Genomic DNA, 16201 nt, shown 5'->3' with positions numbered 1-16201 from the left:
ACTCCCATCACCATTCAAGTAGCTCTTGGCCGAGTGCTTAATACAAACAAGTACTAGGGATACAGTTGGCTGATGTCACTGTGACATTTTCCCGTTACTATGAGCTGAGGATCTACTTCCAAAAGCAGGCCAGTGGTCAGGGAGTGGGATCCTTGCAGCCTGCCAGCATGAGCGTGAACCTCCAAGCTGGAGTTTGGCAGGGCTCAGGGATCTTCTTGACCCTCCCCACCCAGAAGATACCTAATTTGCAAGTTCTCCGCAAGCAATCAGGAAATTTCGCTTTGTGGAGTAAACTACCGACCCGGGAGGTTCCATAAATGTCAGGGTTTCTTCTCGTTTTCCCCGCCCCCTCCCCTTTCCTCCAGGAGACGCAAGGCAAAGCCCTACCACCAGAGGGCAGCAGCGACCGCTTGTGGAAACTCAAAACCCAACATGGACCGCGAGAGTGGAAACCTGGATCAACCTCCAGCTTTAGGGCAGAGGTCTCTTGTCACTGGATGAAGGAGGGCCCCTTAGACAAAAATTCAGCAAGTCGTTCATTCCTTTCTTACAACTTGTTTATTGAGAAGAAACCATGTTCCTGCCTGTGGGGGAGGCACAGTCTGGAGGAAGCAGTTTGACAGGAGTTCCCAGCACCAGTGAGATCAGCTAAGGGACCAGGGAAGGCTGTGTTTGTTATATTGGGTCAGTTGGGCAGAAGATGTGCCAATGGAAGCAGAAGCGGTGCCCAACTTGGGCACATGTACTGTAGCTTGAAAACCCTCTTCAGGTTTCAGTGGTGAGGGGGAAACAGGCCCAAGGGGTTGTCAAGGTAACAGTTATATCAGGGAGGGCCTGACTGTTGGTTAGAGGGGAAGGAGGGCTGGCTACAAAGAGTCAACAGATGATTCCTGTCAAAACCAGGCGAGGAAGAGCTGCGGCTATATTAGTGGCTCTTTGAGGATGCTTAAAAAAAAAAAAGACAAAAAAAAACCTTGGCAGTGGTGGGACACTTCTCTAATCCCAGCCCCCGGAGGCAGAGGCAGGTGGACCTCTGAGTTCCAGGCCAGCCTGGTCTACAAGAGCTAGTTTCAGGACAGGCCACAAAGCTACAGAAGAATCGTGTCTCAAAAAGCAAACAAACAACCAAAACAAAAAAGGAGGGACAAAGCCGGGCAGTGGTGGCGCACGCCTTTAATCCCAGCACTCGGGAGGCAGAGGCAGGCGGATCTGTGAGTTCCAGGCCAGCCTGGTCTACAAGAGCTAGCTCCAGGACAGGAACCAAAAAGCTACGGAGAAACCCTGTCTCGAAAATCAAAAAAAAAAAAAAAAAAAGGAGGGACAGCATGCCAAAGGCAAGGTTCCCCAGAGAACATAGAGCAGGCCACTCCAGTGTGGAGCACACAGGTGGGGGTGGCTCGGAGGGCGTTGGGACCCACTTACCTTGCAAGGATTCCAGGTTTCTTCGGGCTTGGTCCAGAGCCAGGGAGGCTGGCTGGCTTCATGTGCCAGAGGAGAAAATTCACTTAGAAGGAGAAAGTGCTTGTTCTGTACATATAGCCAAGAGAGGGCTCGCGACTTTCCACAGATCCCCGAGACCTGTGTCTGCACTCTCCATCCTCAGAGAGGAAGTGACTGAAAGCGAATGATTCTGGCTCAGGTGGGTTCAGGGTACACGCCGCTACTGGTTCCAGCCTGCCCTACCCACCCACCCCAGCTTCAACAGGAGGCTGGCAGAACCCCAGGACTAGCAGGCCTGGAGTGCTGGATTTGGACCCAGCTCTCATGGTGATGGTGGGGCTGGATCTGTGTAGCTAAAAATACCCAGGAATCCAGCCAGCTGCTGTTTAGAGCCTCCTCAGAGGTCAGGCCAGGCCAGGCCGGTCTAGCTGAGGAGATAAGACTCACCCACACAGGGTGGCTTATTCCCTCACCAGCAATGTTCTGGGGGCCCTGTGTCACTCTCTGATTCTCCAGGAATTCCTGGAAAGTGTAGGAGAGGGAGAGATTCCTTCAGTTGCTTCTTGCCACAAAACCCCTCAGGGAGCCACAGGATGGTCTTGGGAAGACTAAGCCACAGAGGCCAACAGGGAAGTGAGTCAAGGACAGCAGAGGCAGGGTACCTTCAGTCTTTCAGGACAAAGTACAAATTTGGATGGGAGAGGCTGGGGGCACCACTCCCCTACTCAGAGGCCCCATAAATCAATTATTTAGCTATCCAAATGTAGATGGTATCAATAGCAGTGAGAGATAAAGACTCAGGTTCTACTTAGCAGATAAAGGGGTGGGGGGGGTGTGAAGTCAAGGTGCCTAGGGGTGCTATCTTAGCCTCCGGGCTAGGCAGTCTTCCTCCAGGCCCCAGCTGCCTAACAGCTCTAAGGAACCAGTGGAGGATGGGCAAGTCATTTCTAGAGGCCAGGCTGGAAAAACGGCTTAAGTTGGGCACAAAGGATTGTGGTTCCAGCCTGTCAAGAGGACTAGCCGGGACATGGCAAGACCCTCTTCTGTTAGAAATAGCCCACACGGTTGTTCGACTTCCCCTCCTCCTTTCCACCCGCAGTAACTTGCCTGAGAGCACAGAACAGTCTGCGAAAACACTGGGGGCAGGTGATGGTGGGGTGTTCCTAGCCATCTTGACTACTGTCTCCACTTAGAGTGTCTAAAAGGTCATATTCCAAACGAGGGCTCCAGGCCAGGTGGAGGAGACGGAAGGGGCGGGGACGCTGGAGTCTGTGTAGTGAAGCTAGTCCAGCCACCTCCCAGCTCAGGCAGTCCTTCCGCTGGCGTGGCCCTCTCTCAGCAAGCCAAAGCAGCCCCGCCCCAAGCTCAGTGGGTGACCAGTGGGCGGGGCACCCCTCAAGGCCAGGAACAACAGCCACACAAACTGCTCCACCCTACTGCCCAGAAGGTGATAAGGGGGCTAGAGAGAGGGAGAGGGAGAGAGAGAAAAGAGAGAGAGAGCGCGAAACCGGAGGTGAAAGAGCCTGAGGTGGAAATGGGTCGCCAAGTTGGCCCTGTCACTTCTGTCTTTCCCTTTCAAGATTCACACCACACAGTTTAGCACCTAATTGTTCCCCAAAGTCTATAGCCCTCCAGGGCACAGCTGACGCAGCGCGACTTAGTCAATTACTTAGTCTGAGGCTGGAGGAGATAAAGACCCCAGACCCAAGGACTCTAGCCAGAAAAGCAGGTCCCTTAGAAGGACCAAGTGGCTTACAAGGCCCGTATCAACCCAATCAACTTAGAAAGTGCTTTTCCTGCCTTTTCCCACTCGGGGCGAAGAGTTCAGCCCTCCCAGCACAAAGCAAGCTCACCCAGAGCTGGAAGCCTGGCCCTCTGGACAGGCGGGAGCCACAGACCACTCTGGTTCCTCGCTATCACACAGCTCTCTGACAGTGATGGCAGAAGACAGCTGGAACGGGAGGGTGCCTAAAATAGCCCAGACAGCTGAGCAAGGGGGTTGTCAGGGGCCCAGGCTCTGGGCTGAAAACCCAAGATAACCTGGAACCCTGTCTGCCGTGGCCTCAGAACCTTGGGTGAGCTGTTTCTTTTCTTGGGGTCACTAGGGGGTAACCCTGAAAAATCGTGACCCGCTACAGAACAGCCCACTGAACCTGGAAGAGCCCGGACTGAAAACTGCACTGAAAGAAAAACAGCTGGCCGCCTTCCCAAGCAGAGCCAGTTTTCTTTCTCCTTTGCCTGGAGGCTCCGGCACGTGCTTAAGGAAGTGGGCTGGCGGGGAGGAGCCCAAGACACAGCCCAGCCCCCACCCACGCAGCCACTCCCAGCAACAATCCCTGTCGTAATGGAGGCCAGCGCAGGAGTGCGGCCCCCTTAATCGCCATTAATCCTCCCATCAACCTTTTCCAGCAGTTATGATCCTTTTACGGGGGTGGGGAGGGAGGGGAACGGAACACCACGGCAGCACTGGTCCAAGGTCACTAGCTCACAGCTGCCAGGCTTCAATCATCCCCCGACTGGGCACTAACCTGCCTTCAACAACCCCTCCAAGAAGCCTGCCAGGCTCCCCAAGCCACACTCAGCACTCACTGTGGGGGTGACGAACAAGAGGAAGAAGCTGGAAGCTTAGGCCAAAACAGGGGGAGCACCTGTGGCCAAAAGGCTCATCAAAGTAACAGCTAACTAGGAGCGCTCTTGGGGGGGTAGCAGAGATCAAGGGCCACACCACTTTCAGCTGTGAAGTTTCCTGGGCCTGAGGAGGGCTAGCCAACTGGAGCTACACAGATGGAGAATATCCCAGGTGTTACCTAGCAGGGAAAGTCTGGAAAACTGGCAGTGCCTGGGACCCTGTGAGAAGCGCTAATCCTTAGATGCACCTTCTGAATGAGACACGTAAGAGCCAGGCACAGTGAGGTTAAATGAGTTCCCCTTCTGACTTAGGATACCTGCCTAATTTTTGCAGCTAAGGAGCCGGCTCGCAGACCGTGTTGAGTATGCACGGTAAACACTCGTAAAAAGCCCGTCTGCTTCACAGCCAGCTTTGTACGGTTCTAGAAGCCAGGCTACCGACAACCTGGCCTTGTTGGGAGCTAGAAGGCCACTGTGAGAATCCAGGAAAAGTCAAGGAAACCTTTTCTCTGGGAAGGCTGCCTAAGATTTAAGGTTTTTGGTTCTTTGTCTAGCCAGCAAGCCAGACATCAGGGTGGCTCATTTGGCCACCCTAATGGGACTCAGGAGAAATGGCTGAGGCACCACCGGCAAGCCTGGCAGCAGTCAATGCCTTCAGAAGCTTCCAGGACCCTCCCACCCACCATAAAACACACCACTGGGAAATACTTGGTAGTCCTGCTCTAGTAAGTTGCTAAATTCGGCAGAGAATCGCCCGCCCTAAACGCCTGACAACAGAGGTTGACAGGCGGGGCTGGATGGACCCAGCAGGCCGCCCATTTCACACACAGACACAACCGCCACATCAGCGTGGGGGAGGGGCTGCTGAACCAGCCCAGCGAGTTTGGGGATCCCAACCCTCCCTTCGAAGGCCGCAGGCCCAAGCCCCCTGATATAGTTCTCTCAACTTGGGAAAAGGGATCTTACCTACCTTAGTGGGTAAGCTGTCAGTCAAATTAGGCCTGTTCCAGAGGTCCAGAGGAGGCAAGGATTGTCTAGTGTGGGGAGAACCAAGACATTGCTCCGGGCAAGACCTGTGAATTCGGACGATCTGTTAGGGCAGTCCCAATTTGTAGGTCAGAGAATGGATCGGCCAAATGCAAACCAACAGGGTCTACTAGATAGAAAGGGAGCCTCAGAAGTGCTGCCCCCCCTTTTCCAGCTGACAAGGCAGCCCTCACTCTGGAATGGGTGGGGGTGGGGTGGGGGTGGCTGAGTCACCAAGGTTCAGCCCGGGCGAAGAGCAGCAGGAGACGGCTCATCTACATTTCCAAAGGCCCGCCCTGTCCGCATCCCCTCCCCCAGGAAGGCTGAGATCTAAGGCTTTACCCTCGGGCAGTGTCACGGGAGGGGGGGGTTCCCGAGGGGGAGGCCCCAATCGGCTTTCCCAGGCCCCAACCGCCCCCCTCCTCCAACACACACACCTCCAACCCGCAGAGCTGGGTTGGAGGCTGAGCCCCTGGCGACCAAGTAAAGGGACTCAGGCACCGCAAGGGCCTCTATCCCAAAGTGGAGGGACAAAAGGGGAGACCCGCCCCTCCGGCTCGGCTATCAAAGAACGACTGGGGGAGGCAGGGGTGGGTCTTCTGAAGCCGAGTGGGCAGTGAAGGGAGGCTTGGGCAGCCTCTTAGCCCTTGGCTACTTGGCTTCTGTTTCGAGGCAGAACAGCAGGGACAGCAGCCAGAGCGAGGCCTCGTGCCCTCCTGGGCCATGGAGTCCGGGGCTTCAGCGGAGATCAGGGTCCTCAACCCGCCTCCAGCGGCTCGCCCTGCCCTGCTCCGGCTCCTCCCGCGGCCGCCTCACCCGGAGGCAGGCAGGCGGGCGGGCGGGCGGGCGGGGGTGGGGTGGGTGGGCGAGTGCGGGAACTACGGTACGCGACGCCCTGGAGGCCCAAGGTCCCCAGAGACCCGTCACCAGCATCCCGGGTGCCTTGCCTTGCAGGCTCTTAGGACCCGGGACTGCCTCCCAGCGACAACCGGGGAAAGACAATGGCGGAAGGAAGGAGGAGAGCCGGCCGCCATTAGCCACCGCAGCCTTGAGCAGCCGGGCGGCCCCAGCCTTGGCCCCAACCCGACCCAGCCTGCGGCTCGGCTCAAAACCTGAAAATAAAACTCATGTTTGGGAGGGAGGAGCGAGCGCGGCCGGGAGGACAGGCAGCGCCCGGCTGCAGGAGGGAGAGATGCTGCGTCATGGTGCCAACATGGACGCCGGCCTTTTGTCCTTTTTCTCTTTGGAAGAGCAGGAGAGCCCCGGAGCCCAGAAAAGCTGATTTAAGGGTGCAGAAACCACACAATCAAATGGGAACGAAACCTTAGGATGGGTGGGATGGTTTCCTCGCTCTTTCAGCCCCTCCATCTCCAAAGCACTTCAATTTCTTCTCTGCCACCAAGGTTCAGACCTGAGGCGAGCCAAAGGGACTATCGCAGGCAGCTCCATGGATGTTCCGGGGTACTGGGGAGATGCTCCCTTCGCCTTTGGGGCAGAAGAGGCAAAGGGGTCTGGAGAGTCGTTGTCCCCTCACCCGCCCACTGTCACCGGTTGCCAAACTCAAAGCTCCAGAAACCTCAGCTCCCATCACCTACAGCCCATGGCCTGCTCAATCAAGAGTTCCTCGAAGGGGGCAAAGGCACTTAAATTTTTTTTTTTAATTATTTTAGTTTTTTACTTACCCGCTCAGCCCGGTGCCATGGAGTCTAGAAGAAAAAATTGGGCGGTGTTTTTGGAGTTGTTATTATGAAAAGAAAGGTTTTTTTTTGTTGTTGTTTTGGTTATTTAGTTGGGAAAAAAAATCTGGGGAAATAGTGTTCTTTTGTTGTTACCTTTTTGTAAGTTACACTCAGTATTTTCTGCTCCTTCCACGACTGCAAACTTTCCAGGTTTGGGCTGGCAAAAAGGCGGCTTCGCTGTGGACTGTTTACTGCTCTGGATTTAGCAATGGTGTGATCATTAAGAAACAAAAGGCGAAAACACGGTCAAATCAAACAAAAGGCAAAATAGCTCACCAGCCATCCCAACCACCATAGAAAATAGCACCGGGTTAACGTAGGTGTTTGGCTTGCACCAGCTAGGACTTGTTTTCCAGTTTTAATCTAGTTTTCAGTGACGGCTTTGAGTCTTTGTAAAGAAAGACTTCCTTTCTCTCAGTCGTCCCCCCCCCCAGTCGAGAAAAACAGCTGTTTTTCTTCAAAATAGATCGATTTTCAAAGAAAGTGTACGAGTTACTGGGAAGAAATCGGAGCAGCATCTATTGCTGTAAACATTTTTCAAAAAGCTTGAACTAAAAACCGTAGCTTTATAAAAGCAAACGTTTAAAAGCATTTTAACTGACTTACATCAGACAGAGACAAAGACATACATGCAGATGAATATTCCGAAAATTCAGGACATTTCAGGCGACAGTAACATGAAAACTGCAGCGCAGGAAGGACAGAATGGATTGGGTACTTACAATGTAAAAGGTTTTTAGAAAATTTAACAGTAACAGCTCACAATTTTTTTTGTTGCTGCCATTTCGATACTCCAACTATACATTTAAAACATTACCTTGTTAAAAAGTAGTTAATAAGATGACCAGGTTAAGTGTTTAATAGAGGAAATTATATTTAAAAATTTATTGTTCAGTCAAGAGAATACAGATTAAGACAGCTCCAAGCTCTCCCCCCACCCACCCAAGAAAAAAGAGGAAAAAAATTAAATATGTCATTTACTTAGGTTTTTTTGAATTCAAAACTGTTAACTGCTGACATTAATAGTGTGCTATGACCTAGTTATACAAGACAAAGATGGATTCCAAATCATAAGGAAAAATCCAGATCTTTTTAAAAGGTCTTCTTCATTCTTCCAAGTGTGAGTCCTTTGGCAAATGTTAAACACATTCAGGCGTCCTGAACTGGATGGTGGAGTCAAAGGAAAAGCATTCCCCATTTGCAACAAAGGAAAAACCCACTTGGCCATTTAATTCCATTGCAGAAAAATGGCTCCCCTCATCTGTTGGCCTCTCCTTGGAGTCTGATGAAGGATGTTTTGAGATCAGCGTCTAATAACTCAAGCCCTATAGAAGCCGTGTGCTGATTGGTTGCCGCGCCCTGCCGCCCTGCTCCAGCCAATTACCTACCCACGGCCAAATTACAAACCCTGAAAGGAGCCCCAATATGAAATACACCACCACGAAGCCACAGCGAGGCGGCTGCTTCGTGTCGGCAGTCCGAGAAGAGAGACCGAGGGGTCTGCAAACATATCCACGCGAAGCCGGGGAAGCCTCCGAGTTGAACTCACAAAATGGAAGCCGAGCGCTGATTGGCCGCCGCCACTCCCGGACCTTTAATAAAGAAAGGGGAAGGAAAATGATAAATGCAAAAAAGGGGACTCTCTGTCGCTGGTGCCTGGAGGAAGAAGCATGTGTTCAGGACAATTACTGGGCGCTCCCCTCCAAAAATAAAAACAGAAAGGAAAAAAGAGAGAAAAAAAGCTATCTTCCACGTCCAGGCGAGGGCTGTATCCTCCCAGGAATGTGAAGGCTAATGTGGTTCCAAATCTTGGTTTCCCCTCCCCAGTACTGCTCCAGGGAGGGAGGGGGTGTGGGGGCCGAAGAGGAAGCGGGTTCGGAGATACCTCGATTGCAACTCGTTTGGGGTCGACGTCTGCCTCCCCAGGCTCCTAGTATTCAAACACACAATCGCCCCCCTCCAAACCCAGCCATTTCGCCGAGTCTCCACGCGCCCACCTCCGGTCTGGGCAGTTTGGAAACAGTTTGGGAGGCCCCGGGGGCGCACGCCGTGAAGTGCCCGGTAGCTGGAAGGGTAGCCCCAGCCGCGGGAGGTAGAAGGCCGAAGAGACCCCCCTATCCCCCGCCAGCCAAGCCCCCCACCTCAGTCCCAGCAGAATAAATAAATTAAAAGGCCTTCCCCCCGGGGAGGGGGGGGAGGCAGTGTGGGAGCGCGCGAGTGAGGGGTGGGGGGCCGCTGGGGCCCGGGGCTTTGGCGGCGCAGCTGCCGCCGCCGGGAGAGTGCCTGGGGAAGCGGCGAGGAAGGCGAGGGGAGGAGGAAGAGGAGGAGGAGGAGGAAGAGGAGGAGGGTGAGCGCTCGGGTCGGGCTCCTTAGCGGTGTATTGTGGGATGTGCGGCTACTGGGAGCCGAGCCTCCGCCGCCAGCCGCCTCCCGGGCAGCAGCAGGAGCAGCAGCGGCAGCAGCAGCGGCGGCAGCGGCAGCAAGGGCAGCGACAGCCCGGGGCCCGGCAGCCGCTAAGGCGGCGTCCCCCCCATCCCGGCCCCCGGTCCGGCCGCCCCGGCCTCGGCTCCCGCGGGGGACACCATGTACTGGCTGGCGGCGCAGGGAGGCCGGCGCCCGGCGGGGATGTAAGCACGGCTGGGGAGGGAGAGAGGCCGAGGCTAGAACAGCCGGGCGGCCCGAGCCCCCGGCCCCCGCCCCGACGGGCGACGCCAGGCCTGCCGCGCGCCCCGAGCCCGAGCCGGGCCGAGCGCCACGCCGGGCGGCCGGCAGCACCATGGGCCGGAGCCCGCGTCCTCCGTGCGCCCCGGACCGCGCCAGCCCGCAGCGGGGGCCCTGGGCAGCCCCTCGCTGGCAGCCGGAGACGGTGGCCGAGAGGGCGGGCGCGTAAATCCTCCGGAAAGGGTTTATTCTCTCGCTCCATTCTTATTTTTTTTCGGGGGGGGGGAGCCAGCCAGACAAGCTTTCGGGGCGCGCTGGTAAGGTGGGAGGGGGTGGGGGCCAGCCGAATGGATTCTTTGGCGAATGTGTAGAAGCGGCGGAGAGGACAACAACTTGCTGGTTTTCAGGTTGGGTTAACGGCATGGAGAACAGTCACCCCCACCACCACCACCAGCAGCCCCCGCCGCAGCCCGGCCCTTCGGGCGAGAGGAGGAACCACCATTGGAGAAGTTACAAGTTGATGATTGACCCGGCTCTGAAAAAGGGGCACCATAAACTGTACCGCTACGATGGGCAGCATTTCAGCCTGGCGGTGAGTAGCCGACGCGCCTTCCCGCCACCCCCACCCCATCCCCGTTGGAGCCCCCAGACAGAGGCGAACGGAGGGGGACCCCCTCTCCCAGCCACCTGGCCAACTGTCAGCCAGGGCTCCCCCCTCAGCCTGGAGTGGGACTGGTGCCTGGAGACGGGGGCGGGGGGGTGGTCTGCCCCTGCCCCTGGGGAGGGTGCCAGCCTTCCATACTGAGCCCCCTATCCCTGTCCACAGATGTCCAGCAACCGCCCGGTGGAAATCGTGGAAGATCCCCGGGTGGTCGGAATCTGGACCAAAACCAAGGAACTGGAGCTGTCGGTACCCAAATTCAAGGTAGGACCCCTCCTCTCTGTCTTATGGTCCCTCCCCCCCTTCTCCGAGTTCGAAAATAACGCCAGTCCTGACCAAGCCCAGCCGGATTCTGAGTTCCCGCCGTCCAGGGTTGGCAAGTTTTGGCGGGGAGGGGGGAGAGTGGTGTCCCCTCCCGGCCACTGTAAACAAAATAACACTCGGAGAAACTGTAACGAGGGCGCTGATACACCGTCCTGCCGGCGGAGCTGGGGGCTCTGGGTCCCTACCTGGGTCCTTGTGCACCCAGGGGCCTGGTTCAGGGACCCGCCCCCTTTCCCATCCCTTTGGCTTTAAAGGGGGCTACTTCCTAGACTAGGGGGTCGTTCCGGAACCAGCAGTAAGGACAGGAGGCCAGAATAGGGGGTGGGGAAAGAGAAACTGTTTCTTTTTCCCCTTTCCTTTCGAACCCAGAGGACTTCCAGGTTCCAAATGATTTAATCCTCCGCTTCTCAGGCCCGCCCGCATGCTTTTTTTTTCTTTTTCAAAAAAAAATTTAATTTTTTTCACCCTTTATTGTTTTTAACTGCTGGGCAAGTGAGGAGTGTTGTGTTTTTCTTTGGTTTTAATGTTTTCCAAACTCCCTTCCCCCGCGGCCCCTGCCAGATCGATGAGTTCTACGTGGGCCCTGTGCCTCCAAAGCAGGTGACATTTGCCAAGCTGAATGACAACATCCGTGAAAACTTCCTAAGGGACATGTGCAAAAAGTATGGGGAGGTGGAGGAGGTGGAGATTTTGTATAATCCGAAGACCAAGAAACACCTGGGTATTGCCAAGGTGGTCTTTGCCACGGTCAGGGGCGCCAAGGAGGCCGTCCAACACTTACATAGCACGTCTGTCATGGGCAACATCATCCACGTGGAGCTGGACACCAAAGGTTAGTAGAGGCCTGTTGGCCGTCCGTGGGGGAGGAGCTGGAAGGCCACCTGTCAGCCTGATTCCCTTCAGAGTTAGGAGAACCCTCTACTGTCACCTCTTCCTTGGGATCCCCCCCCCATCACCTTATTTATTTTTTGTCCCCTCCGGATGGCAGAGTCACATGGAACCAAATGTGTTGTCTGTTGCTAGGAGACAGGCTATAATTTACCAAATGTGCCAGTCCTTGGCCACTGCACCCTTAGGGACCACCCAGAGATTTCCCCACCTATGACACCCCCGTGGGCCCCTCTCTGAGCCCCAGTGGCCTGGGCTTAGACAGTCCCTAGTGTTAATGCCTGTGTTAGGGGAGAAGGAAGCATTTGTTTACTTGTAGGAGGCAGAGGAAGGATTAAATTCATAAGTCATTCCTTAAGGATCTAGGGTGCCATGCCTCCCCCAAACCTCTACCGGTGCCCCTTCCCTGAACCAATCTGAGCCCTGAAGTGTTTCATTGATAATGTTCTGATAGCACTGATAGTGGATCTTGGGGGCGGGCTGCTCAGGGTGCTCTAGGGTTGACACTTGTCTTCCCTCCTCTCTCTTAAAGAGACAGCAGCACCTTGGTCTGCTCTACCCGGCCTGGGAGCCACACCTCCTAACTCCAGGGTTGCTGACTCCTTCCCTCAGCCCTGGCTCAAGACTCAGAGGGCATTCCCCCTAAGTCTGCTTGTGTCTTTTTTGAGGGATTCCTACCAATCTGAAGGAAAGAGCAGGGTGCCCTGGAACCCGGGAGTCCCTAGTCCCGCAGCCAGCTGTCGGCACTGTTAAAGGCCAGGGTTTGGGAGTGGGGGTGGTACACTGGTGAACCCTGCCTGAGGGGATTTCTGTCCAGCTCCAGGGGTTTTGTGCGCTCTAGGTTTGAGAGTGTCTGAGCACACCAAAGGCAGGAGAGGAAAACTTACTCTGTTTCGTTTTACTTTTAATGATGGCTCCATGTTGAGTGACTCCTGTGCTGGGTGCAGGGAGTGGTGGGAGTTCTGAGTGAATCTGGGGAGCCCAGGCCTGGCCATGTGTCAGAAGCTTTCCTGGAGACATGTCATGTCAAAAGCTTTCCTGCTCTTTTCCCTAGTTCCTCACTCTAGTAAAGCTGGTGTGTGTGTGTGTGTGTGTGTGTGTGTGTGTGTGTGTGTGTGAGTGTGTGAACAGACTTTTAAATCTACTACGTGTTCTTATAATAAGCTGAAGTCTAATTTCCCCCAAGACTGAAGCATGGAGCCTCCCTCCCCATCACCTGCCCACATCTTAAAAGAGCAGCTAAGTCCTACCACAATTTCATTTCTGAAAAAAAAAAAAAAACAAGAAAACACCAACCCTCAGATACTACCACCTAAGTTTGAGATTGTCTTTCAGGAAAGAGTCCAGTAAAGAGTAGGTCGCTCAAGGAATGCACCTCCTTTGCATATGTAAGCAGCCGCTTCTTAGGCTCTATAAATACCAATGATCTGGGGCCTGGTTGGTAGAAATCTCTCTCTCTCTCTGGTGATGGGTAGAGCGTTAGACTTGAGGCTCACTGGGACCATGTGGGCCCTCTTGGGGTTTGAGCTAGAGCACCACAGGTCACTTCACAGTAATCTGTGTGTTTGGCTGACTGTGCTGGTCTTTGGGCCCCAGATAGTTAACAATCACCTCTGTGTCACCTGACTTCCTCTGTCCTTGCTACAAGCCGGGACAACTAAGTGTGAAAGAAGAATTGTGGGGAGATGAGGGTAATAATGGCTCCTTGGAACCAGGATCCAGGTAATGAGAAGGACTTTGCACTCAGGATGATGTTTTCTTTGGGTTTGGGGGAGTCTCTGCCCAACAAGGTGCTAACCTTAGAGTCTCAGGCTCAGAAAAAGTTTTTTGGCTTTGCTGGACAGATGAGAATCTTAAATGAGGTGCAGTGGATAGGAACCTAATCAGGGGACATGCAGTGTCTCAGGCACAAGGGCTCTGTGAAGATGCTAATAAGCAAGTTGGAATCCCCATGGGTGTGTCTCCTGCTGGAGCCTCCATGGATACCCTCTCCCCTGCCTGTTACAGGGGAAACCCGCATGCGCTTCTATGAACTGTTGGTTACCGGCCGGTACACCCCCCAGACCCTCCCAGTGGGTGAGCTGGATGCTATTTCTCCAATTGTGAATGAGACCCTGCAGGTAGGTTGATACCCTGTTGCTCTCTGGCTCAGAGGCCTGACCACACCTGCTGTAGGTTCAGAGCTGGTCTAAAAGCCCTGTTTTCCCAAGACCTGCTACAGCATGTCTCCCCTGGGATTGATCCCTGTAGCTGTCAGTCCACATGGAGTCCCTCCTCCTCCTCCTCCTCCTCCTCCTCCACCTTCCACCTCTGCCAGATTCCCACAGACCTGGGGCTGCTTTTCCATATGAATGTCAAAACACTACTGTGTTTGGGTCTTAGTGTCTGGTGTCTGGCCTTCCCTGTACTCCTGTCTGCAGGAAGCAGAGTTCAGAACCTCTTGCAGAACAGACTGCCTCCCTTTCAGCCCCCTGCCTACCAAGACACTTGCTTGACCAATTCCAGTCAATCACAGTTTAAACTTGCCCCATCCCATCCCCCCCCCCCAGAGGGGTTCACCTCTGATCAGGAGGCACTTGTCCTATGTCACACAGTTTATGTCTCTAGAATTTTTTTTTTTTTCGAGACAGGGTTTCTCTGTGGCTTTGGAGCCTGTCCTGGAACTAGCTCTGTAGACCAGGCTGGTCTCGAACTCACAGAGATCAGCACGTCTCTAGAATTTGTATGGACCACAGCTCTTGGGCACATCTGTCTCAGTGCCCTCTAATGTCAGATAGCCTGAGGTGGGAAGGGAATGGCAGCCTTTCTGGAGATGTCAGGGTCTTCTCTTTCTGCCTCGGGCATTAGGGAAAGTTCTCCAAGTGTCCAGCTAGGGGTAGAGAAAAGCTAAGAGCTTCCCCACACTCTTCCCTTGGCTGGAAAGTTCCCAAGCTCCCCAGCAGGCAGAGTTGTAGTGGGAGACCTCTGCGCTCCCTTGTACAGATCTACCTCCTTCTACTCCTGTGATTTCTTTCTCTTTCTCTTTCTAGTTATCAGATGCTCTGAAGCGCCTCAAGGATGGCAGCCTGTCTGCAGGCTGTGGCTCTGGCTCCTCCTCCGTCACCCCCAATAGTGGTGGGACCCCCTTCTCCCAGGACACAGCTTACTCCAGCTGCCGTCTGGACACACCCAACTCCTACGGACAAGGCACCCCGCTCACACCTCGCCTGGGTACCCCTTTCTCCCAAGATTCCAGCTATTCCAGTCGTCAGCCCACTCCCTCCTACCTCTTCAGCCAGGACCCCACGGCCACCTTCAAGGCTCGGCGGCACGAGAGCAAGTTCACCGACGCCTACAACCGCCGCCATGAGCATCATTATGTCCACAATTCTGCTGTGGCTGCAGTGGCTGGAGCCACGGCTACTTTCCGAGGCTCCTCAGACCTTTCCTTTGGCGGCAGTGGAGGCAGCAGTGGCCCTCCCTTCAAGACCCAATCACAGGATTCGGCCACGTTTGCCCACACTCCACCTCCTGCCCAAGCAGCCCCTGCTTCTGGATTCAAGTCAGCTTTCTCTCCATATCAGACTCCAGCACCCCCATTTCCCCCACCCCCTGAGGAGCCCACTGCCACAGCAGCCTTTGGGACCCGTGACAGCGGGGAGTTCCGGAGGGCACCCGCACCCCCACCACTGCCACCTTCTGAACCTCCAGCCAAGGAGAAGCCAGGCACACCTCCTGGTCCCCCACCCCCTGACAACAACAGCATGGAGCTGGGTGGCAGGCCTACCTTCGGCTGGAGTCCTGAGCCCTGCGACAGCCCAGGCACACCCACTCTGGAGTCGTCTCCAGCGGGACCAGAGAAGCCCCACGACAGCCTGGACTCCCGCATTGAGATGCTGCTGAAGGAACAGCGCACCAAGCTGCCCTTCCTACGTGAGCAAGACTCAGACACTGAGCTCCAGATGGAGGGCAGCCCCATCTCCTCCTCCTCGTCCCAGCTCTCCCCACTCACCCACTTCGGCACTAACTCGCAGCCTGGCTTCCGTGGTCCCTCCCCACCCTCCTCGCCCCCCTCCAGCACAGGTCTGGAGGATATCAGCCCAACACCACTGCCTGACTCTGATGAGGATGACGACCTGGGCCTGGGCCTGGGGCCTCGGCCTCCACCTGAGCCGGGCCCCCCAGACCCTATGGGTCTTTCAGGCCAGACAGCTGAGGTGGCTTTGGACCTGGCAGGAGACAGGACCCCGACCTCAGAGAGGATGGATGAGGTATGTCTGGGATTGATTTTATCTGTCTGTCCCACCCTCCCCCCTCCCCCCTCGCTTGACATTTCACTAGCTCAGACACAGGAGCAATGGGACGAGGTGACAGTTGTGCTGTCTTCACTGGAGGTAGAGTCCGGGCTTCTCCACTTGGGCTAAGTTCTGAATTTGAGTCTGAGTGGAGTCCAGACCCGAGCCAGTTTGGACCATGGTTGTAGTTCCGGATCATTTTCTCTGTTAGTGGCTTAGGAATGTTCAGTCCTGTCTCTCAGGCATATTGGAGGCTGGCCCACAAGCGCTCCCAATAGGTGAAGAAGCATGCTGGCTGTGCAGTTGGCTTCCTTTTCCCTCCACGAGCTTCAGCCCTCCAGAGGGGAGACTTCAGGTTAGCTTTGGAGGGGAAGATATGTCAGTCAGGCAAATTTTTACCCGCCCCCACCTTGCTTCACTCCATCTCATCGTTCAAATGTCCAGTCTCGGAAGTTGCGAAGCTGGGAGGAAGATGGCAGTGCTACTGTCCAGGTTTCTGGGGGAGAAGGGTTTTGTCATCCTCCTGGGTTCCTCTCAATCCTCATCCTGGATCAGGCATC

General features: G+C 55.0%; 2 protein-coding genes across 4 annotated transcripts in view; one reads left to right on the top strand and one right to left on the bottom strand.

Moving 5' to 3' along the window:
• Positions 1-539: 539 nt before the first annotated feature.
• On the bottom strand, positions 540-9756 carry LOC142854204 (uncharacterized). Its single transcript, XM_075979458.1, has 2 exons — positions 6927-9756; positions 540-6800 (listed from the first exon to the last, which is right to left on the bottom strand). The coding sequence occupies exon 1, from the start codon at positions 9609-9611 to the stop codon at positions 8976-8978; it is 636 nt and encodes a 211-aa protein (XP_075835573.1). The 5' UTR covers positions 9612-9756; the 3' UTR covers positions 540-6800; positions 6927-8975.
• Positions 9072-16201, top strand: part of Setd1b (SET domain containing 1B, histone lysine methyltransferase) — a 24866-nt gene continuing 17736 nt past the window's right edge. For 2 of the 3 annotated variants that reach the window (XM_075979445.1, XM_075979427.1), the window contains exons 1-6: positions 9329-9460; positions 9902-10086; positions 10321-10419; positions 11041-11311; positions 13375-13487; positions 14397-15617. In XM_075979445.1, coding sequence (XP_075835560.1) covers positions 9916-10086; positions 10321-10419; positions 11041-11311; positions 13375-13487; positions 14397-15617 — 1875 coding nt within the window. In that variant the 5' untranslated portion in view covers positions 9329-9460; positions 9902-9915. Of the gene's footprint in view, positions 9181-9328; positions 9461-9901; positions 10087-10320; positions 10420-11040; positions 11312-13374; positions 13488-14396; positions 15618-16201 lie in introns of those variants that run through there. The other variant, XM_075979437.1, reaches the window with a different exon arrangement.

This window comes from Microtus pennsylvanicus, chromosome 1 (genome assembly GCF_037038515.1).
Source record: "Microtus pennsylvanicus isolate mMicPen1 chromosome 1, mMicPen1.hap1, whole genome shotgun sequence".
Lineage (NCBI taxonomy): Eukaryota > Metazoa > Chordata > Mammalia > Rodentia > Cricetidae > Microtus > Microtus pennsylvanicus.
Note: the sequence above shows the minus strand (reverse complement) of the source record. Positions and strands in the feature narration are given on the sequence as shown.

Bases quoted from the DNA above. Each gene is read 5' to 3' on its own strand.
- LOC142854204 (XM_075979458.1), bottom strand. From the start codon at position 9,611: ATGGTGCTGCCGGCCGCCCGGCGTGGCGCTCGGCCCGGCTCGGGCTCG.